The 24438-nt window shown below is 43.2% G+C and overlaps 1 protein-coding gene across 2 annotated transcripts in view; it reads left to right on the forward strand.

Annotated features, from left to right (window-relative positions):
• Positions 1–24438, forward strand: part of PKHD1 (PKHD1 ciliary IPT domain containing fibrocystin/polyductin) — a 244280-nt gene that overhangs the window by 35301 nt on the left and 184541 nt on the right. For both annotated transcript variants that reach the window (XM_032104486.1, XM_032104487.1), the window contains exons 31-35: positions 1214–1281; positions 3230–4843; positions 5029–5172; positions 13042–13225; positions 18765–18915. In XM_032104486.1, coding sequence (XP_031960377.1) covers positions 1214–1281; positions 3230–4843; positions 5029–5172; positions 13042–13225; positions 18765–18915 — 2161 coding nt within the window. The remainder of the gene's footprint in view (positions 1–1213; positions 1282–3229; positions 4844–5028; positions 5173–13041; positions 13226–18764; positions 18916–24438) is intronic.

Below are 24438 nucleotides of genomic sequence, written 5' to 3' on the forward strand. Positions count from 1 at the left end.
CAGTTGATTTGATGAAATATGCATATTCAGGCAATCAAAGGTATTCACAGATTCAGGTCAAATGCAGATAAATCCTGCTGTAGGAAAACAGCAGAAGAAAAGAAACACTTTTCATCAGAAAAACAAAAGCTGGTTTGAACAATACAAAAATGCTTTGTTTGGAGAATTTTTAAATGATGCTATTTCCATCTCCTAAGGTGACACTTCAAGTTCGTGCCTAGATAAATGTAATATAAATGAATTAAAATGTGGAGGAAAGCTGACCTGAAATTGGGATATAGGAGTGCATTCACAAGCAACACAGTTTTGTTCCTCAGCCATGGCAGCTGCCAGGAGTGATCCTGAAATGATGATATTGGGGAGAAATTAGGTGTTTTTATTGCTCGCAAACCAACTTAAGCTGCTTGTAGTGTTAATGAACTTCAGAAGGAGAGAAATTGTGGTTGGTGGGATGGCACAGAGGGATTCATCCCACCTGGTACTGGAGTCTGTTAGCAGCACCATCACTTCATCTCCAGGGATAGCTTGGAAGGAGATGGGTCATCCCAGGAGAGGACTCTGCTCTCTGGTGGGCTGGATTGCAGGATTGGGAAGGCCCCTTCTCTAAGATGTCTTTTTAGGGAAGGAGATGTTTTTGAAAGGAGGGTGATGAAAAAAATAGGTGTAGATGGGACAGAAACAGAGCTGCACCTTTATCTGGGTGGGCTTCAGGAGCTTGTGTCTGGGTTTCCACTTGTTCCAGTTACTCCATTCTGTGGCGGGAGGGTGTGAGGAGAGGAGGCAGCTGTGATGCCTTTTTGATGCTCTTGCATTGGGCATAGCTACAGTGGGATCTGCTTGCTAAAAAATCCGTACCCTTGCTTCCTTTGACAGGCAATTCTGTTGTACTAAATTTGGCCCACAAGTTGCCAATTGATAAGAGAGTGTTTGTGATAGATGTAGCTCAAATGTGTCCCTGCCCATGGCAGGCCGGTTGGAATGAGATGACCTTTAATGTCCCTTCCAACCCAAATCATTCTGTGATTCTAAACCACATGGAAAAATTTGGGGTGTTGGGTGGTCTTGTCACTGTGACATCAAACAAAGGGAATGTGCCAGGTGGGTGCTTGGCTTTCCAGGAGTTGTAAGAATGAAAAGCACTGCAGTAGGAAGGAAAAATAAAAGAATACCCCTAACTGCCCCAAATCCTTTCTGTGTTGCTTATGTTTTGCAGGGTTGAGCCGTTAATCCAGTACCTCTCTGAGATGTTCAGCGTCGAGCCGTGTTGTGGCTCCGTTCTGGGTAAAGAGCATTGGTACATCTGCAGCCACTTATAGAGGTCAAGGGGATCAAGGGCACAGTTTTCCTGCAGGAATGGAAAGTGCATCCCATTTCAGATCAGTTTAAATGAGGGTGTTTTGAATCTGTGACCCTTTATTATGCAGACATCAACTGGCAGACAGCAGCGGTCTGGAAATGTGGGATTGTAGTGAGCATCCTTCCATCTGGTTGGCTGGCTCAGGTCTCCCTGTGTTTTGAATTTGATTTCCCCCAGTGTTTGCTCATGTATTCTTGCACGTTCCTATCGGGAAAACAAAGCATGCCCACACCTGGCTCATCTGTGCTGTTTCTTTCAGTCATTTTGCCCCCATCTTTCAAGGTTTTCCATGTGAAAGTTAGGTGGAAAGCAGAGTACAATTGTGGTTTGAAGCAAACAATAATTTCAAGTGATCCCAAAAGGGATGTTCATTGTTATGTTGAAAACAAAAAATAAAAAAGCCCTTTTTCAATGTTAATTTTAATCAAAAGGGAAATATTTATTAATCCCGTTCTAAGCTTTTAGACACTGGAAATAATTTAAGTGTGTTTCCAAGCAGAACATCACTGAATTAAAAAGAAAAGTTTTACTTTAAATCTTAAAAAACAGATTTGGAGTGGTTGATTTATTTTGTCATTTGGCTGGTGGTGGGGGAGAGTTGAATCCCTGTAGTGAATTTTACATGAGCCCTTAGATATGCTTTTATAGAAGACAGGGAAATTCTTGTGCTACAACCTCAGGTCCTCCACAGATTGCTCTTCCAGGCTCACAACACAGTTAAAGACACAAAAATTCAGCATCTTTGTAGTACGTGATTAGTTCAATAGTTTGTGAAGTGCTCAAGCCTTGAAAGATGAGAGAGTAGATAGAGCTTGGAGAGCAAATCCTATCAGTTTTGAAGATTAAGCTATACAACAAAAAATAATAAAACTTTTACCCTTCTTTTTATATTTCAGAGTAAATTGAAAATTAAATAAGAACTGATTAACTCTTTGGTAGTGGTTTTATGAATGGCTTAAGCGAAATTAAAATCTCTGCAGCAAAAAGCACCAGTCCCTCTCCCTTTACCTCTACTCTTTTGTTGTCTCTAACACGTGTGTGTGCATCTGGGTTAAGGATTTGGGATCACTTTAAAAGAATTCCATCAAAAACTAACTTATTTTTCAGCCAGATCATGGGAAAAGGAAGGCAATGACCTTAATGGATAAAGAGGTTGAAGCAAGGCGGGACACTGGGACTACCAGTACCATAAACAAAAGGAAGATGGACAGAGGTTTTGGGTGGGCTCTTCCCTGCGAGGGTGGGGAGGCCCTGGCACAGGCTGCCTAGAGAAGCTGTGGCTGCCCCATCCCTAGAAGTGTCGAAAACCAGGCTGGATGGGGCTTGGAGCAACCTCATTTAGTGAACCCGTGGCAGGGGTTGGAAGGAGATGGTTCTTAGAAGACCCTTCCAACCCAAAATTTGTAATTTCACAAAATATGACACCCTGCCTCTGAGTTTGCAAATAGTCACTACCAAATTCTGCTTCTCTGTAGGCAGCAGGATCAAACTACTTCCCCCCCCACCTGTATGGACAGTCCCGTTCAGTGTTCAGCCTCTGTTTACTCTCAGGGGTGCTTTCACAGTAGCTTTCTCATTTCTGTGGTGACTTTCCACTGTCATTTACTCCACAAATGTCCCTGGATACTCGTTACCTTAATGTCTTGTCCACGTAGGACTATCCTGATATATGGCTGCTATTATCTAGCTGTCTTGTCCAAAAAAAGGACTTTATTTTTTCTTTCCTTCATCCTATAGTGCTTATCAGCTGTATCATAAATGGTTTGGGTTGGAAGGGACCTTAAAGATCATGGTTTGAGATGGTTCAGAGATAGTAATGAATTCCTTTCCTGCATATAATACCCTTCAAGCCTTATTTTGTTTTGCACCTAGGTGGAACATTGCTCACAATCTCTGGCGTGGGCTTTGGCCAAAATCCTGCCTTGGTTTCTGTTTCAATGGACAATCAAACCTGTACAGTTACTCAGTTGGCAGAAGAGACAGTTTGGTGCCTGACCCCGCCAGCTGCTGGTTTGTCAAATGAAGATTCACGGGACATCTCTGTCAGAGTAAATGTAGCCATCAGCAGTGGATCACTTCATCATGCTCTCTTTGCAAATAGGACCACCACCTTTAACTACCAAAGAGCTTTGACTCCCCTCGTTACTGCTGTTGAAACAGAGGTTATAGATGGCAGCCTGCTCTTGAGCTTCCAGGGGATAAACATCACTGGATCTGTGGCTAAACTTGGACACAGTGAATGTCAACTTGAGTTTCAACGTGGCAACCAGTCTGAAATGTCTTATCAGTGCTCTTTGCCACTGAACAGCCTGGAACCTGGGACTTTCCCCATTCAGGTCATCCAGAGGCAGCTGGGATATGCTCAAGTGACAGCAAGGCAGCAGGCCCTCACAATAACTCCACAGATAACCTCCATATTCCCATCACAAGGATCAATCTGTGGTGGGATGTACCTCACTATATCTGGTTTTGCTTTGAAATCCAGGAAGAATTTGGTACAGGTCAGCCTGGAGAGTAATTACTCCTGTGAGATCCAGAAGTCTGATAATGACTCCATCAGTTGTCTTGTCCTTCCAGGGGCCCACCCTTTGCACTATCAGTGGTTGGCTGAGGCATCTCAGGCTCTCAATGTCACAGTGGTTGTCAATGGGGTCTGCAGTGTGTGCCTTGGGGACTGTACACTCCACCTTCATGAGCACTGGACACCCTTGGTACATCTGGTGACCTGGAAGACCAATGGGACATTCACTTACATGACAATCAAAGGACAGAGGTTGGCCTGGCAGGGTGACAGCCCCATGGTACATGTGGATAACAGCACTGTCTGCAAGGTGACTTTCTGGAATGAGACCATCATCAATTGCCAGACAGCCTGCCTGGCCCCAGGGGAGCACAACATTTCCATATCCAGCAGGAAAAGTGGCCGTGCTTGTTTCAGAGGGACATCCAACATTCTCACCATCCTGCCTTGGGTGTACCAGTTTTACCCACGGAATTTCAGCACCAGCGGGGGAGGCCTGCTCAGCTTAGCAGGGGTGGCTCTGAAAGGAAAGAGGACGACTTCAGTCCTCATAGACCATCGCCCTTGCCTCATTCACAACATCACCTGTGTATTTATCCAGTGCATGGTGCCTCCGGGGAATGGCACGAGGGCTCTCAGTCTGAAAGTAGATGGACACTCCTATTACCTTGGAACAATAAGTTACAGTGAGGAATTTACCCCAGCTTTCCTTTCACTTGTTGCCACTGGCCTCATTTTAACTGTGACAGTGTCGCGAGTCATGGAGACGGACAATATCCAAGTATTTGTGGGAGATTTTCTTTGTAGAAACATCGCCATCACTCGCTCCATGTTGCAGTGCTCAGCTCCTCTGCTCCCTGTGGGAGAATACCCTGTGCTGGGCTTGGATATTCCCAGAGGATGGGCTTCCTCCAACCTGATGTTCACTTCTCATCTGACAGTGACAGCTGCCCATCACAACTGGGGTAAGTCATGGAGGGTTGCTGCAGTTCCTCCACAGGCATTGCAGTGACAGGGCATTGCAGTGAGGCATTGCAGTGACAGGGTTTTTTTTGTCATGAAAGCAAAAATTATGAATTTAAAAAAATTCATTTGTTGGCAGCTGTCTGTCAGGCTCTGTCTTAAATCCTATTTCCTGTCCTTTTCCAAGGTGGCTTGAATGGAGGACCAGTTTACTTGCATGGAACTGGGTTTTCCCCAGGGAAGACTTTGGTCACAATTTGCGGCACCAGCTGTGAACTCTTGGGCAACATGACAGTGACTGAGCTGAGCTGCCTTGCCCCACGCCCACGAGGTCAGTTAAAACTCAAGAACTGTCATTGTGTTAAAAATATCCCCTAAAATCTTGACCCAAAAGGGGGAATCCTGGTGTATCTCATCCCAAGGGAACAGAGAGCAGCATTGGAGACAGGAGAGGAATTAACACAGCATTGATAAAGGTTGGACTTGATGATGTTGGAGGTCTTTTCCAACCGTAAGGATTCCATGATTCTATGACTTCTGGTTTTTGAACTCAGTCTGAAGACAGATGGTGTCAGGGTGTGTTTTTGTGTCAGTGGCCATGGATGTTGGACGAGATCCACGGTGTGCTTGTAGCCACACTTGCACAACATCAACATTTCCTCACAGCAGTTATTCCTTGGCAGAGCTGCCCCACATAAAATACATATATGGGCTGCAGGGTTGGGTACCTAAGCACCTCTTAGACATCATGACCATCTTAATGAATTAAACTCCCTTAAATGCTTTTTCTTCTGAGGAAACGGTCTCAAGTTGCACCAGGGAAGTTTCAGTTCATATATTAGAAAAATTTTTTCACATAAAGTGTTTTCAAGCATTGGAAAACAGTGCCCAAGGAAGTGGTGGAGTCATCATCCTTGGAAGAGCTAAACAATTGTGTGGATGTAACATTTGAGGAATGGCTTAGTGGTGAACATGGCACTGGTGAGATGATGGTTGGACATGGTGATCTTAAAGGTCTTTTCCAACTTCAACAATTCTTTGATTCTGTGGCCTCACACATTTTGTGTTTTGGCTGCATGGTGGGATGGCCTCAGTGGGGTAAAGATGTGGAAGGAAAAGGCTGAATGACTGGAAGGGTGAACGAATGATGTACCAGGGCCAGTTCATACCTTTGGGAAGCTGGAGATGAGGATTTGACTTCCTTGAGAGGAGATGGGATCATCCATCGTGACCAGAGCACCTTCCTTAACTGGTAAGAGGCAGCACGGAATGATGATTTCCACATCTCTCAAAGAGGGAAATAACCCTGCCTGAATTTTGGAGTTAACTCTTCAAAATGAGCATTACCTGGAACAAGATATGTTTCCTCTTTTTCCTACTGAAAGCTCAGAATTAGTCTTCTCAGATCTGAAAAGGCAGGATTTAAGACTTTTAAATCTCATTTGAGCCATGTCCCATTCCGGAAATTCTAAACATGGAGTATTCACCTTGGTGCTTGACTCCTCAGTGGAGTCCCCATCCCTGGAGGTGTCCAAGGAACGACTGGATGTGGAACTCACTGCTCTGGTCTAGGTGACATGATAAGGATTGGTCAAAGGTTGGACTCTGCAATCGTGGAGATCTTTTCCAACCTAGATGATGCCGTGATTCAGGGATTCCAACACTCAGAAGTTTAACATTTCAGTCCCTTCATAGCTCTGAAGTCAGAGAACATGTGGAGGTCTGTAGAAATATTTGCTGTTCTGAGGCTGTCCAGACATCCAGTATTCATGTGACCAGAGATCCATTACCTCTTATCTTTTGTGGACTTGAAAGAAAGGTGGCAAGTGAAAGTGTCCATCAGGGTAAATTTCCATGGGTTTGTTCAAAGATGTGTGGAATATCCATCCTCCAAAATAGAAGTTGAATGAATTATTTGCCAAGAAACCACTCTAATGTGAAATCTGACATTCTTTTGAACAAGGACTGGGATAAGAGGCATCCAGGTGTTCTCTTCAGCCTCACTTATACCCAAATTCTGAATTTACTCCTGCCATTTTGAACAGTTCCTTTCATAGAATCCCGGAGTTTGGTTGGAAGGAACCTTAAAGGCCTTCTGGTTCCAATCCCCCTGCCAAGAGGAATACTAAGAAAAATGGAAGGGAAAAAAAAAAAGGGCTTTTAAACCAACCACAAGCACTCGAAAAGAGACACCAAGAGGACATAAAGAGCTCAGTTTTCTTTGTTTTAAACAAGGCCCAGGCACAGTCCACAATACTGCTTGTTGTTTTAAATAGAAAAAGACATGGTGCTGGAAAAAAATAAAGCACAAAACGGGGTACCCTGGTAACTGCAGGGAGAATAGCATACTAAAATTTAATCACATTGATTCAAGCTGTGTCCAGAACTCACTGAGTGGTTGGTGGCAGAGGGAGCCTGGGGAAAACAATTTTACAGGCAGGACCACGATGCTTGTTCCTGTCACTAGATGTCAGCAAGTGAATGCTGATTGCTGGTTCTGTGTCTGGAGAGGAAATTCAAAGGAAGCGTTGCCTCACCCTCTCTCTCCTGCCTTGGGTTTTGCAGCCTTGCCAGTTTCACCAGTCCAGTTGCAAAATATTTGTTAATTAAATATTTACAAGCAAATATCTTTTTTTTTTCCCCTTGCCTTAAAAAGACAAAAATCCTTTTCAGGCTGGTCAAATCTGTGTTTGTCAGGCTATTTGTGCTCCCTGAGACTGTTGTATTTCAGCCTGTGCACGTCTACATCTGGCATGGGTGAATCTGTATATAGAGTAAGATGCCTTCCAGATACTCTTCCACTTAATGCTTAATATTTAAGGACTTTTTTTTTTTCAATATTTAAGGATTTAACCCTGCCCCTCACCATGCTTAGGGCATGAATGGATGGTTTAAGTGCAGTTAGTCCAGTCTCACTTCATGGTTTACATCGTGCTGTTTGCCTGGGGAATTTTGCCACTTGGCGCTAGCACATCCAGTGTTCAGACCCTTCTTGCACTGCCTCATCCACATGGGAGAGGTGGTAAAGAAACTCCAGGGATGGAGGACTGTGAAGGAATGGAAAGGGGAGGTCTGTGGTGCCCCAGGGCCCCTCAGTGTTGTGTCCAGGTTGGATGCTTGTCTGACCTTTCCCAGCTCTGCTCTCAGAAGTGGCTGATGTGAAGAGTTTAAGCTGCATTTCTTCTGTTACTGAGGGCTGTGAAGCAGAACTCCCTCTCCTCTGGCACTGGGGGATGTCAGGTGGCAGTGGCTGCCCTGGGATCTCAATGCTGGGTCATGTTGTGTCTGGCTTGCTTGAGATTAGAGATGTCCACGTGGGAATCCCCAACTGGTCCGTGTAACTCTCTCATGTGATCCAATCCGTAGGGCAAGGCTCTGCAGGTAGGAAATGTGACATCTTTCCCTTTGAGCAAGAAGTTTTCTAAGAGATTAGGAGCTGCCAGGCTCAGCAGGATCCATCCATAAGCCTTCCTCACAGGGATTTCCTTAGGAATGGGTGTTGAGCCAGGTCGCAGCGAGGTTTTGGTTTGATCACTGGCAGGAGCATGTTACTGAGACCTGCTCACTCCAGAGCACAAGGAATGGGAATGCAGGACTAGACTCTTTCATGGAAACTGTTGTCTTTTGCAAGATGCAGAAAAATCAATTCGGAACATAGCTAAAATTTGATTTTCAGCCTTAAAGCTTAAAAAAAATTAAGAAAATTAAACAAAATTAACAAAACCCCAGTGCCTTCAAGGAAAAACAAAACCAAATGTAAAAAGCCCAAACGTGACCCATGAGTCTTTAAATGTAAAGATATAAGTGGCTTGATTACCATGCCTGGAAGGGTTCAAAAGCTGTGTAGCTGTGGCACTGGAGGACATGATTTAGTGGCGGGTTTGGCAGTGCTGGGGGAATGGTTGGGCCCAGTCTTAGGGCTTTTCCAACCAAAATTAGTCTATGATCCTGAAAGCCCTCCCCTTCTCTCGTTCTTGCTTTGTTGCTTGTGCCACTGCACGAGTGAAAATGCAGCTGTAGATTCTCTTCAACTCAGGTTAAATTTACAGAACATGTAGTTAATGTCTGTGGGACTGAGTTGGTCTCCTGTGAAAGATGGGAAAACTGGCAGGAAGCTTGAGGCAGATGAGAAAAGAAGTGATTATTCCTCTCAGGTGATATTAGTGTAGGTACCATAAATAATTTTGCAGCAAGCCAGTCCCGGAGATTTTATGTTTGACATAAAGGTGAGGGTAAAGAAAACACTTTTTAAAGGAGATCCATCAGAGTAAAAGCAGAGCGTGATTTGCCTGGTTGCATGAGCATGCTTGGAATAACAGGTCTGACTTTAGGGTTGTGATGTAACAGTTCTTTGTTAGTGAGTCCTGGACCTGCCATTAACTAGACTCCACGGGTAAAAGTGGATGTTTAGGGAGGAGAATGTAGATTAGAGGCTAGAAATGTGACTGGTTTAAAGGGATGAGAGATGTGGTTTGGTGGGGCTCTTTGAATGGGGCAAGAGGAGACAGAGGAATGAGTTTTGGTTGTAACAAGGAGGTTCACTGAGCCAGGACAACGGGGAATAGAGCCAGGGAAATGTGGGGATTTGCATGAGCAAATGCAGAAGATATGAAGAGAGCCTGCTGTGGTGGTGGGGCAGTTGAGACCTCAGTAGAAGCCAGGGCCTCTGGTGTTCATTGTGGACACCGAACCAAAGGATCCAAATGGTCGCTTCTGCCTTTCAAATCCAGAAATGAAGTTAAGAGAGGGGAATAAAGCATATTGATTACATGGCAGGAGTGTTCTGACAGTGAGATCTATCAGGCAGGGAATAGATGCTTGAAAGTCACCTCTTGGGACTTCTGAAACCTGGCTGTGTGAAATGAATGTCTCACAGGGAGCAATTCTTCATAGGCGGAGGTGGGACTCAATGACCTTAACAGGTCTCTTTTTCCTCTCCCTTTTATTAACTTATTTTTTTTTAATTCTTTGTCTTCCCTGCTAAGCACATGTTGATGTTGTGCTCCACAGTCTGTTTTGTGAGGGGTGGCTGACTGGGGATGTGAGATTTGGCACTGAGACTCCTTGGGCAGTTCTTCAATCAACCCCCAGCTGCCCTTGGAGCCTCCTGGAGGTTTTAGCCTCATCACATGTCCAGCAGTTGTTATTAAACAGTGACCCAGAACAAAGCCTTTGTGCTGAGCATCCCAGGATCCTGGATTAAGCCAGGGTATCCCTCAAAGCCAGGGCTGGGGGTAGTCAGTCCCTAAGCCATTACCACCATGCAGAGATTTGGCTGCCATAGTGTCTGGTCTCAAAAGAGAAGCTGTAATGAGCTGAGTGCATTCATCCCAGCCATGGGATTGCAGGTTTGATCTTTATAGGGAGTATAAAGCCTAAAGCAGCTTCATTCTGGGGTTTGAACACTAACCAATTAAGCAGGGAGAAGAACTGTGTCCCAGAACAAGCAGAATATCCTTTTAGGATGTGCCAAAAGTGTGTTGAAATCTTTAGTTGAAATTTTTTGCTGCTGTTATGGTAGGAAATAATGGCACCAATAATACCAAGGGCTGTTTGTATTTCATGGTCAGAGGAACGGGAAGGGAAAGGACAAGACTTCCTCCTAAATGAATAAAGATATTAAAACCTCTGGGAGGAGGGAAATATGAGGACCTTGGAAAGCCCCAAGGAAGGAATGGGAAAAGAACATCATGTCTTAGAGTGATATCTCCATCTGATGGACAGGAGCTGTGCGGTGTGGAGATGAGATTTTTCCCTCCTTCTACCTGAGACAAAGCAATTCTAAGTTTGATTCTGGGGTCTGCAGATTAAGTAGAGTCTGCTTGGATTTTGCTTCCACTGATCTCTTTGCAATCCTTTGTAGCCATGTTCTAAAACTTAGGTTTTATAAATTAATACCTTTGTTTGCCTGGTTTGAGTTAAAAATTATTTCAGCTGTTGGTAGGATACAGGGACTTATGTTCCTACAGGCATGATAACATTGGGATGAGGGCACTGGAGCACAGCAGAAACGCCCAATTTCCACATTTTGGGTTTTTTAAAGAGTGCCAGACTGTTCTTGTGCTGAGCTCTCAGGGCTGTGTGGGAAACACCTTCTGGTGACCTACATGAGCAAGGCAAGTTCTTTGGCAGTAGCAAAATGTCGAGGAAAAGAGTTACATCCAGAGATTCTATGAGTAGTTTCCAACATTCATCCCAAAATAGAGTTCAACATTTTCCACATACGGTTGAATGTGGAAATGTTCTTTTCAAGACCACAAAAGAAAACCAAAGCCTTCGTGTAATGAATTGGGTTCTGCTGCAGGTTGTTGCAAACGCATGATCTTTGCAGCATTTCATCCTCTTGAATGCTATTTATTTGTCAAAACACAGATATTTAGTGCTGCTTAAGATGCCCTTGGAATGTCAGGAAAGACATAAGGCTTTTGTGGGAGCCATAGAATACCTGAGGTAGCTGTAGACAGAATTTTTGGACAATAAAAACAAAATATAGCCATCATTCTTTTCAGCTTCCCTGCCTCTTACCTGTCTTAGATGTAGGTCTTCAAGGCAGGGATTGTGTTTGGCTCTGTCTGGATACCAAGCATAAAATTGCCACTGGATTTGGGGAAGGAAAGGGATTAAGCAAATTGCAAAATTTGTGAGCGTGTGGTAAATTTATTTTCTCATTCTAAAACCAGAGAAGAAAAATAGAGGATTGTAAACTCTCTCTCTGAAGTTCAGAGCAGATGGAATGATAGGTTTTAATATTTCAAAAACACCTGAAACATTAAACAGTTATAAACTCTTCAGAAATACCCCATATGAAATAATAATTTTTAGCAAAATGTGCTAAATATTTTAATATAGGAAATAGAGCATTTTCATATTGCTACAATTTCAACCTCCATTTTTTAGAATTGCTTAGGAGACAAGACATTCGTTGACCATGACACTTCCCCAGCAAACAAGGTACCTTTGGAAGAAACTGGAGCTCACAAAAGCAAATAGGAAAAAACCCTGTCTTGATAAATTCCCATTGATTGGATTTCTGAAGCTTGAGAAATACTCTTGGATGCTAGAGTGCACTCTGTTATACTGTCCACAGACCCTTTAAGGAGTTCATTACAACTATTTGGTTTGTTCAGGATTAATGAATATTGTCCAAAAGTCAGGGTTTTGAGAGAAACAGTTTTAATGTCTGTCATGGTTTAATGCTTAAAGGACTCCTTTTTTAAATTGTTAAACCCAAATATTTCAACTGAATCTGAACTTCAGTGACAGTTCATAATATTGGTGTTTTTTTAGCATTTTTTATCTGGATTTAGAATAGGAAAATCTAATTTCTGCTCACAGAATTTCACTGAATCACTAAGGTTGGAAAAAACCTCCAAGACCATTGAGTCCAACCTGTGACCGATCCCCACCTTGTCACCCAGACCAAAGCACTGAGTGCCATGTCCCAGCCTCCCCTGAACACCTCCAGGGTTGGTGACTCCACCACCTCCCAGGGAATTGCGTTCCAGTGCTGAACAACAACAAAAAATAATTCTTCCAGATGTTCACACCACTTGTTCTTTAAATACACCTCAAAACAGCTGCTCCTATTACAATTTTTACCTCATCCATGGAGTCAAACTTGGACCACATCTCAAGTCACACTCAGCTACAAAGCAAGGTGAGAGATCCCATTTCCCACCAATTGCCCAAGAGCCCTCCAAGTGGAGTCAGTGCTTCCTCTAACCTGTTCCTGGATTTCAAACTTATGATAGATGTTAAGTTGTCACATCTCCTTGATAAAAGGTTTCTGCCATATTCCTGAACTGTAAACCATGGTCTATCTCTCCCAGAAGAAATGTCCACGCTTGTAGTTAATTCCTTATTTCATCTCCTTCTGGACAGAGCAGTTTGATCCCAAAGACCACCCTGACGCTCAGGGCACAAAGGAGGTTACACCTTGCTCGCACAAAGCAAGCAGGGCTGAAGGAGCTGCATGGAGACCTAATTATCCTCAAAAAGGATGCACCTAAAGAGAGGCTGGGTGCACATCAGGAGTCAAAGGATCATGGAATGGTTTGGCTTGGAAAGGACCTTAAAGTTCATTCAGTTCCATGGGCAGGGACACCTTCTGCGATGACGCCTCTCAGTAGTTAAAATATACTCCGTGTCAGTGGTGTTTAGGCTGCGTTGGGTTATTCTTTTACTCTCTCCTGTCTTGCAGCCCCTTTGGCCATTCTCTGTGGTCTGACACACTTTTCTGCCGACTGCCAAGAGGACAGGGCCACCTTCATTGAATGTGACATCCAAGTCATGGTGGGCACCTCCCAGCAGAGAGGATCTGTGTCCTACCTCTACGTCTGTGGGGACACCCCACCCCAGGGGCATTTTGCTGGACTTTTTGCCAGGTTAGTGCCATGTCTCTCCAACAGCCAAGTGGGTCCATCCACGAATAACTTCCCCCACATATTATTCCACCATTTGCAGAATTGTCCCCTGCCAAATGATGGACTGAAGGAGCAAATTCCTAATTCTCAATAGAGCAGTTTGGCCTTGAGACCACTAGAGAGCTCCGCTGGGTTGTGGAATTCATTCCTTGTGCCTATCAAAGAATCTCCAGTCCCTCCCCACCCCCGCTTCCCTCCTGCCTTTTTAAAGTGTTTGAGAGACATCAGAAAATCCATCTTGTAAACAGCCTGCTTTGTTCCTTCTTAGGTTTTAATATTTATCTTCTGATCCAAAGCAACATCTGGTGGATGCCAATGGGAAAAAAGATTAGGCATTATGAAAAGCAGAAGTCTTCTTTTTTCTGTTTTTCTCCTTCTTTTTTTTCTTCTTCTCTTTTTCTTTATTTTTTTTTTCTGCTTTGTTTTCCTCCAAGCAGTTTCATGAGTAAAAAGTCAGGGAGTAAATTCAGCAGGGTGTGCAAGGGTGCTTGTGCTTTGCAAATCCAAGGCCAGGTTGTCCAGGAGTATAACTGTTGCCTTTGATGGAGCAGTGAGGATTTATTCCTGCAGAGCGCTTACTTCTAGGAGTAAGTGGGATGTCTGAATTAAAGAATAAACACATGAATGATTGAAGGATTTAGTTTGGAAGGGACCTCAAAAGTTCATCTTGTTCCACTCCCTGCCATGGGCAGGGACATCTTCCACTATCCCAGGTTGCTCCAAGCCCCATCCAACCTGGCCTTGGACACTTCCAGGGATGGGGCAGCCACAGCTTTTGTGGGCAACCTGTGTCCCACCAGCCCCACAGGGAAGAATTTCTCCCTAATCTCCCATCTGAATCTCCCCTCCCTCAGTTTGGAGCCATTCCCCCTTGTCCTATCACTCCATACCCATGTGAAAAATTCCTCTCCAGGCTTCTTGTACCCTCCTTTAGATACTGGAATAAGTTGAACAAAGCCTTCCAGAAGTTATTTAGTAAATAGAGAATTAGAATAGCATTGCAAGGCATTCCCCATGGTCTGCTGTACATGGTGGACCCACTCCTGGCTGCTGCATCTTGCCACAGTCCAGGTATTTCAGTGGAGTTGCAGAGGTTTGATCCTCATCGTGACCGGATCCTTACATCATACCTGGTGTTGATTCACCAGAGGGAGCTCTGGATACCCTGAATCGAGGGGGAAAAAACCAACTGGCATTCACTGTACAAAGACAGCAGGACACGAATTGCACAATTTTAAAAACTTGTTTAAAAATATAAAAAAATAGAAGTTTCCAACTAAAATTAATTTTAAAAAAAAGGTTTACGCAGCTGCAATACCTCTCTGTCAGTCTGTCACACTTATCCCTCACCAGCTTTTTAATTTGACCTAGATTTCATAAGGTCTGGGTTTTTTAAGAAAATCCTTGTCAGCTTTGAGAAAATCAATGCTAGGAAGAAAGAAGTTATTTTCCTGTTGAGGAGACAGAGGGCAGAATTCTGCTTTGATCTGTACAACTGGCCGAGTGTCCAAAGCCACACTGCCCTGGTAATGTCCTGTAGCATCCCAGGAGATGGGGAGGACAGATCTTTTGGAGAAGACAGAAGTAACGAGACTTAGAAGGGGGAAAAAAAGTGTAATTAAACTAATTTCATCAGTTCTATTGCTCCCAGAATTACTTGTTTCAAATCAAGAAACTCCTTGGCTTGAAACAAGTCATTCTGGGAGCAATACGAGAGTCTTGTCTTGTCTGGTTTAACTTTGCTTTGCTTTTCCTCACCTCAGTGTAACCCTCAACCAGAGAACCAACAAACTTGAGAGGGACTGGACAACCCCATATATGTTTCTTTCCTTCTCCTTTTCCCCTGAGTATCAAAATTGTGCTCAGCTCTTCACTGATAAAAAAATGCATCTTCAATGGTATAATACTGCTACTACTACTACCACTGCAAATACTCCTATGATTACTTTTCTTCTTTCTCCTTTTCTTGGTTTTGGCTGCCACTGTGGAGAAAGACATGAAGTCTTTTTACTGACTGTTTGCTTATTGTTTTCACTGTGGTTTTTAGTCCAATTTAATTGTGAGTGCCTCAGAGACAGGGTTTATTATTCCTCCTGGGAGTCTTATCAGGGAGAGATTTCTGAATCAAATCAATCAACTTTTTTTTACCTACTATTTTTGCATTTTCCCCACTTCTTCAATGTCTTTCATATTGTCTTAACTTTTCACCCTTTTGTGCTCATGCTTCTTTTTTAGTTAGAAATTAAAACTTGGGCTGATTTTTTTTTTTCTAGTGAATTTACTTCTAAAATAGTTCTTGCTAAAGGAAAGTAGGGGCAAAGGTTGTTTGTTTTCAAAAAGTTTCCTGATTCGAGAAATCTGGGAAGAAATAGACGGAAAAAAATGAGAGGTTTGAATCATACAAATTAACTTATTTCAGAAGTTCTGAAAACTTTTCCACATTTAAGTTCAGAAAAATATTTAATCCTAGATTGGATTTGCACAAAAATCTTAGAAAATTTAAATGGTTCCACCAGAAAACAACTAATTTGAGGATTCCTGAAATAATACGGATTGATTGCTTTAATTAATAACAGTAAATAATAACAATAATAAAAATATATATGAATTTGATCTCTGTGCAAATGCCCAAGAATTAAAACATTTGTCCCAGGACTGGGACAAAACTACTGAAGTAATTCCTGGCTTGAGTGTACATTGAATCTCTCCTGTTCTTTCTTACCAATTTTATAGAATCACTGAATAGCTTGGGTTTGAAGGGACCTAAATCTCATCTCATTCCAACCTCCCTGCTGTGGGCAGGGACACCTTCCACCATCCCAGGTTGCTCCAAGCCCCATCCAACCTGACCTTGAACACTTCCAGGATTGGGGCAGCCACGTGGACAATTTTTTTCAGTGATATAAATAACTCTTTTCCTTATCTAGTCTGTACAACAGCTCATCCTTTATCATCATATTCCTTTGGAGAGTTGCACATTTTGCCATGAACAGCATTTGTATCAAGGTACATTCCTGAATTCCCTGTAATAATTCACATACTTTTCTTGCCTTTCCCTTAAAAACTGCAATTTGTTAACAGATTTCCAGCATCAATGTTTCAGGATGTGGTTACACAAGGACAGAAAGGAACTGGCTCTTGTTACAAGCAGAGCTTATTTACTTTTTACAAAAACTGTGAAAACCACTCAAAGGTCCTTGTATTGACTTGAATGTTTGGCAAATCGTGTCCATGCCCTGCATCCAGCCGACCACCACCCCCTTCTGCCTTTAAAACAGTTGATTATTTAAAAGAAGCAGTTTTTTCTTGGAGCTTTATAAAGAAATACTCTGCAGTCTTGAAAGATAGCCCAGTCCACTGAATTGTTGTACAGGACAAAATCTGTTCTCAAAGTGTTGCTATCAAAAGCAAGCACAGTTCCCCAAGGCCGGCTTTTGATTATTGATACAGCAGAGGGAAATATTCATTTAAATATAAAAATAAAAATTCCCTGTTAAAAGGGTTCAGCAACTTGCAGAAGCCTTTTTTTTTTTTTTTCTTAGTATTTTTGTGGTCTCTAATGTGGCTGATTCCTTTAACACTTTAACCCTGAAAAAGGGCAACAAAACAAGCAGCCCCTAAATGCAGGTGAGAGCAGGCCTTTTTTTGTAGAGTGAGCTGCTGCATCCAGCAGGGAAGTTTGAAATCTTCAGGGTCATCAAACTACCCTTGATCATCACCCTCCTGACAAAACTCTGAGTCCTGGCTTTCCAACTGGGTTAATTTTGGGAGAGCTTTGGGCAAGGGAGGTGCTTCTCCCCCTCTACTCTACTCTCATGAGATCCCACCTGAAACAGTGTCCAGATCTGGGGTCCCCAGCACAGGAAGGACATGGAGCTGTTGGAGCAAGTGCAGAGGAGGCCAGGAAGATGATCAGAGGGATGGAGCAGCTCTGCTGGGCAGAAAAGCTGGGAAAATTGGAAGATTGTTCAGCCTGGAGAAGAGGAGGCTGCAGGGAGACTTTAGAACATCATTCAATGCCTAAAGCAACACCATGAGAGTTGGAGAGGGACGTGGACAAGGGCACGGAGGGGCAGGACAAGGGGGAATGGCTTCACACTGACAGAAGGCAGATTTTTGTTAGTTATTAAGAAGGAATTCTTCCCTAGGAGCGTGATGAGGCCCCGGCACAGGTTTTCCGGAGAAGCTGTGGCTGCCTCATCCCTGGAAGTGCCCAAGGCCAGGTTGGACGGGGCTTGGAGCAACCTGGGATAGTGGAAGATGTCCCTGCCCATGGCAGGGGGGTGGAACAAGATGAGCTTTAAGGTCCCTTCCAAACCTGAACCATTTTTTATTCTAACTTAGACACTTTAGCAAATCCTGTTGTATGGGATTTCGGCAACCTGAAGGCCTCTTAGAATGCTGATCCTGCCTATTTGATCCCCTGTTTTGTTGAGTAAATCATGCTATGAACTCTGTCCTTTCTTAGCTATTCAGAAAAGCTGTGTGATTTCTGAGCTATGTTGGTGTTGCTTTAGATCCTCTCCTTTCTTCTCACCTTCCTACAAGTTGCTGGTGTGAGTCTGGTGATGGGGTGGGGAGGAGAGGAAGAAGTAACAATGGCCAAGAGTCACAGAATCAACTAGGTTGGAAAATACCTCTGGGATCAAGTCCAGCCGTTAACCCTGCACCACACCTTGCTTACCACTAAACCATATGTTGAATCCTATAACTCCCCACAATGAAACACTACCAAAATCAGCAACTGTCAGCAGCAAAACCAAGGGAAAAAATGTTTCTCCCCCCCAACCTTTTCCATTACTTCTTCCCCCTATGCAAGGGGAGGCTTTAGAGCAAATGTCTGCTGGTATAACTGGCACATATATCGAATCTGCTTAGTCTGGGCTGTTAAGTAAGTTTAATTAATTTACTAAGTTAATGTTCCAATGTTAGCAACAAAGCATCATTGCAATCATCTGGGTAGCAGGAATTGGAACCCCTAAATGAGCTCATTTTTTCACAGTTGGAATTAGGGACCAGTTAGCCAGTTGTGTGGTTTTTCCAATTTCTCCCCTTGCCCTAGGGGAGTTGCAAGTTATTCATTCCCCATTGCTAAGTGTGAGTAAGATGGGGAGGGGGGAGACACAAACAAACCCTACTCCTTGTAGGAGTCCATCTTTGCTCCCAACACTGCTGATTCCCTCGCTGCTGTCTGCACTTGTCTGCCTGCCTTGGTCCTAGAATGGCATTTGTTCCTATTTGTGATGGTTTGGGGAAGGAGAAAAGCATCACTGAGAGATATTTACTGCATGTATTTTCATCCTGAGTGTCTGCAGATAAAGGGGTGAAAAACAAATAAACAATAAAAGAATGGAAACAAAATTACAGAAATTTGCAAAGTTTGACAAATGGTGGCCAGGAGTTGCCACAAGCTAATGGCTTGCAATGATTAATAAGAGTAAAAATAATTGCATTTCATTAAGATTGATGACACCCCATTTAACCTCCCTTCTCGTTTCAGCCCTAAAGTGGAAAGAGATGAAGTTCTCATCTATAATAGCTCCTGTAACATTACCATGGAAACTGAGGCAGAGATGGAGTGTGAGGGAGCTAATCAGCCAATTACTGCCAAGATTACTGAGATATGGAAAAACTGGGGCCAGAACACTCAGGTATAATCAAATCTTTTTTACAGACTGATTCAAACAGCTTAAAATTAAATTTGTAATATTGTGTACATTTAAAGGGGGGCAAGAAAAAAAAACAATTTAGGCTGAGCAGCAGCAATATATAATATTAAATGCTTTCCAACTTTGAATAGCAGTTCTAATGCAGCACAGCTGAATTAATGGTTAACTATGGCTAATCATGTATTTTATCAGACATAAATGAGCTTTACCTTATTTTCTGAGCAATGTATATATATTTTTAACACTCTACGCCTTTTTTTTTTTTTTAATATAAATTCAATTCTGTTCTAAAAAAGGTTATTTTCAGTTGAGCAGAAATCTTAGCCATGAGGTACAGTTTCAGCTCTCTGGCAGAGACTTAGCATTCAGTGCAGCCCCTATATATTTGATTATTTTATATTTGATTTTTGCTGCTTTTCAGCAGCAGAAGGAAAACGGGACACTGCTATCTGTGTGTATAGCAAGAAAAGAAGACAAATGCCAAGAGTTCATTATGAAAAAACTGTAACTCTGAACCAGTGTAAATTTTAAGACTTTATACCTACAAATGTCACTGCAAACCTGAAATGTCCCTTTAGAGTCCTCACAGTTTTGCAGAATTTTTGGGTGTTTAGCTACCTAAGAAGAAATTTAAAGGGGCTGGATATCTGTTGAACACCAAATATCCCTTTGTTGCTATCCTTTCCTAAAGGAGCAGCTCCTGAGAAGTGGTGGAGACCTCCTGCATACAGGGAAGTGAGTGGGGACAGTTACACACCTGACTTAGGATAAAACCCAAATGCTATTTTTTATCTATTAAATAAAATTTTCACACAGTCTTTTAGCATAGTTTAGGAAAATGAAATTCATTTGCTCAGCATCAATATTAAAGTTGCCATGGTAATTTTAACTCTATCTGCAAAGAGATTTCCTGTATTTAAGGACTTTAAATTTACTTTGCCACCCCAAAAGTAGGTGCAGTGTCCTGGCAGAGTAATTTTGGTGCATTTCTAGTGTTGAATTCTGTATTTAATTTTATATATCTGATCTATTCTGTATTTAGGAGTCTCTGAATACTTGCAAATCTACCTTACATGGATGTTACTATTGCAGTGGATTATCTTAAATGACAATTCCTTGCTTCTGTTAAGCCTGTCCTTGGTTTGTGAAGGAATGTCAGACGTAGAATGTTGCCAATTAGGGTTCATTTGCTCATCAGCCTTGTTAGTTATGCTACCTAAAACATGCCCATCTAAGGAGAAAAACAACCCCTAAAAATTGCTGGGTGGTGTCTGCAGGAGGCCAACAAAGGCAAGTGCCCAGGCAAGTACCAGATCAAATGATAACTATGCCTTATATTCCTATTTTCCTTCCCAAATGGGATAAGGGCATCTCTAGAGCCCCAGAGCCTGGGCAGCAGCTTGGAGAGATGTTCCCCTCTGCTGTCTGTGACCTGGGCACCTCAGGTGTATCACAGATCCTGTAGCCTCAGTGATGACAGGATGACAGGTTGTCTTTTGACTCAGGTGGGAGCAAGAAGAGGAAGAAGCTGTGAGGTTTGTTCCTGTTGTGGTTTTTCTGCTCAGAGTGGAGAAAACCAAGGAAGTCCTAAGTGTCCTGAATGAACAAATTCATTCAGAGCAGGATGGAAACAGCAGCATTTTAGATCTGGGATTTGCTGCTGCCTAATGAACCCAGTGGGCATTCGGAATCATTTTATCCCTCTTCCCAAAACTGGCTTGGGTGAGCAGAGGTGGATAGGTGGGGAGTTCAGATAAATGGCTTCAATTTTGGTCCCTTTCTGGCTGACAGCATCCTGTTAAGATTTACGACCTGGTGCAGCGCATGCATGCTTCACTGTGGAGGTTTAAATCATGTCATGTGAACTGGCCTTACCTTTCCAGTGGGAAAAATGGTCCCCAGGTTCAGCACTAAGCAGTGAAATGCATTAATAGCACCACGTGCCTTAGGATAATGGTGCTATTAGCAGGCAGCACAACTCTGTGTACAAGTAATGGGGCTGCATCTCTTTATAATAACATCTGGCACTTCTCTTGCATGCTCATGCAAAGGATCTCAAAGCATTCCATAAGAAAGGGGCATGATCCTGTTCTCAGAACAGCTGCACTGCTCAGTGGTTTGTTTTCTGCTTCCTCTGCTGCCAGCTGAAGGATGCCTGGGCAAGCTGAGAATTCAGCCCAGCTGGGTGCCGTGGGAGGGTTGGCTCAGAGGTGATAAGATGATGATGATGGAGCAGGATTAGCTCCAGGATGGCGTTGGAAGTGAAAAGAGGTAATTCAGAAAGGTTGTCAGAGGCTTATGGCATGGAATGAATGGGCACTGGCAAGAGAGAACAGACTTGGCTGAGAACAGAAAGTAATAAATAAATAAAAAGTAAAATGTTGGTTCTGGGAACCTGAGCCTAAGAGTTACAAACGGTCACAACACCAAACCTGCCAGAGTTCAGGCAGCATTTGGACAACATTCTTAGGTGCAGACAGGTTCTTAGGGTTGTTCTGTGCAGAGCCAGGAGTTGGACTCAATGATCCTTGTGGTTTTGTTGCAACTCAGGATATTTTATGATATGTCCATTTATTCAATGACACAATTTTTAGGGTATTTTTTTCATGAGTTGTATTATTTAAACAGCTGCATTTTCTGATAGGTGCCGCAAAATCCATCACTCAATTTTTGTCCTTTCAAATCTGGTCTCTGAGCTTTTGCTTGCATGGATCATAGAATCCTAAATGTTGGAAAAGACCTCCAGGAACATCAGGTGCATGGTTACAGTGTGAGCTGGGCTCAGGTCTAAATCTAGAGGACTCACAAAATTTCATGGAGTTTCAAGTTGCTATCTGGAGATCTGTGATTTTCATGGCAGATTTCACGAAATTTCAGTTCAACTTGGATTTTTCCTGGAGTCTGGTCTGTGTCCCCCTCCCCCTCCCTTCCCCCCCAAGAGAACAGTTTTTATGATTTTATTTAGAAACTGATTTAAGCTCTTGCCTCACTTTGTGTTTGAAGTATTTTGCCCTGTGTGACTTAATTACGTCACAAGAAGGAAGCAGCAGGCCTCTGCCCCACTATTGCATTCAGCATCATTAGTGTTTGTAACTTGCTCTGTTTTTTATCTAAGAAGAGTTGCACAATTATTTTTATTTCAGTATATAATGCAATTTAGCCTACTGAAAAGAGAAGGAGGGGAAAAAAACCCCAGCACTGATTGTATATCCCACAGGACTTAATTAGTTCACAGCTTCAAGAATGCACTGGATAATGGGACGATATGAATTAAATAATAAAAGGGAAAAGAAAAGCTCTAATGCTCACTCAGTACCTGTCCACTTCCACCTTGGCTGCATAATGAGACGCCAGCTCTGGTGACACTGACGAGACGTGCAAAACACCCTGAAAACACAAGGAGAGGATGCTCATGGGAGGATTTGACCAGGCTCGGATGGCTCTGAACCCATTATGCTTAGTGAGCCATCCCATTATTATTCTGGATCACTGGACCAGACCTAATCGTGATGCAAAGATGCTGTTGGAGCAGCGCTTCCCTGCTCCCATTCCCCCTCCTCTGCTGGCCCACGCGGGTGACGGAATGTTCGGCAGAGGGCAGATGCCACGGATTAGGTCAGCCATAGGGAAGCTGAACTGGTATCCCAGCGAATTCCCTGCAACCCAGCCCTCAAGGTTGTCCCTGTTGAGGGACAGGAGGTTAATAAAAAAATAACTTGCCAGATAAAAATGTCATCCTGGTTTATGGCTCTGCCTGGGTGTGCTGGATTGCCTTGAGTTTGTTTTTAACAGGGTGTTAAGGGAAGGTCTTGAGATTTAAAGATTTTAGAGTATTGAGGATCTGTGAATTCTTAGCTTGGTGATGGATACAGGGATAACTGCTTTGTTCACTTCTCATGAAAGAAAAAACATACAAAACCCCCACAAAGGCTGTGTCTGAGATATGTACAGTCACCTCAAATATCCTTTCTGTTCAACTTCCACTTAGTGTGATCAGGACTAGCTCTTCAAATCCCTTGGATTCCTCTGCAGACCTTAGAATCATTCCTTTCCTTTTGTTGCCTTCCCCTCCCCCCCCGCATTTACCATCTCTCTTGACGCCAAAGTATTTGGACGTGAGGAAAGAAATTACGTGGCTTCAACCATTGGAGATACTCAGTGATTTACAAAGGTGGCAAATCCTAGTCAGCTTTCAGGAAGCATGGAAGAGTCTGTTACTTTATTGCTCACAGCAGGATTGATGACAAGTCATAGAATGGTTTGGGTTGGAAGGGACCTTAAACATCATCTCATTCCAACCCCCCACCATGGGCAGGGACAGCTCTTGATGTTATCCACCTGCGAGGGTTACAAGTGATGGGAAGTGGCTCTGCTCTTTCACCTCATTTTAATGCTGTCCCCATGTTGTGTGGATGTTTGATGGGTGCATGTTTGAGGGTGAAGGGCTCATACTTGGCAGTCCATGAGGAAAATCACTACAGCAGGCTGCGAGTAGTTAGGCAGGGTGGGGATCATAGAGTCACAGAATGGTTCGGGTTGGAATGGACCTTAAAAGGTCATCTAGTCCCAATCCCCCTGCCATGGGCAGGGACACCTTTCACTAAACCAGGTTGCTCCAAGCCCTATCCAACATGGCCTTGAACAATGCCAGGAATGGGGAAGGAACAGAGCAGATTCCAGCTTAACATGGAGTTTGTTTGGAGGGAGTTAATAAAACAGCTGCCCTCTTCTCCACTTGAGGAAGAATTATAATACAATATGATATTTAATTCCTGTGTATCCATTCAGAGAGCACAAAACACCAGAACCCTTTATCTGGCCATGGGCATCACAACTTGCTGAGGTTTGGGAACAGTTTAATTGGATTTATTAGCAAGTATCCTGATAGAACCTGATTTTATGTTGTCTTGGGCTGTGAGTAAGGCTCCTGGGTCCTTTGGCAGTGCAACCAGCCAAAAATAGCCGTGTCACACAGGATGGGACATCAGGAGTAGGACTAGATGAAACCCTTCTATAATATTTTGTGTATATTTTCATAAATGTGCACTTTTAACATCCCAGCAAGCCCACCCTTGCATCTCCAAATTCCCTGTTTTCTTAACCTCTTATCTTGGTCACAGTGCTATTTTCAGAAGGAGGTGGGGAATGCAATAAAACCAACCAGACCCTCACAGAAAAGAAGTGGAACAGTCCATAAAAAACCTAATAAAAATAAACCCACAAAACCAGTCTTGGGGTACGGAGGCTGCTGGAGCAGGGAGGTACCATCTGCAAGGTTGTTAAGATGTAGAGAACCAAGATGGGCTCCCCAGTAACCACAGGCAATGTGAAGAGATAAATGGTTGACCCGAGCCCGTGTCAGGCAAGGATTGATGCCACTATCAGCCCTAGTGCCTTTGCAATGATTTTTTAAAAAATCTCTGATAGAGTGTGTTATCTAGTTACTGGCACGAGGGCAATGGCCTGGAGGCAGCAGGGAGGAGGGGGGAGGAAGAAGGAGAGCAG

The sequence above is a fragment of the Corvus moneduloides genome, chromosome 3, assembly GCF_009650955.1.
Source record: "Corvus moneduloides isolate bCorMon1 chromosome 3, bCorMon1.pri, whole genome shotgun sequence".
Classification (NCBI taxonomy): Eukaryota; Metazoa; Chordata; class Aves; order Passeriformes; family Corvidae; genus Corvus; species Corvus moneduloides.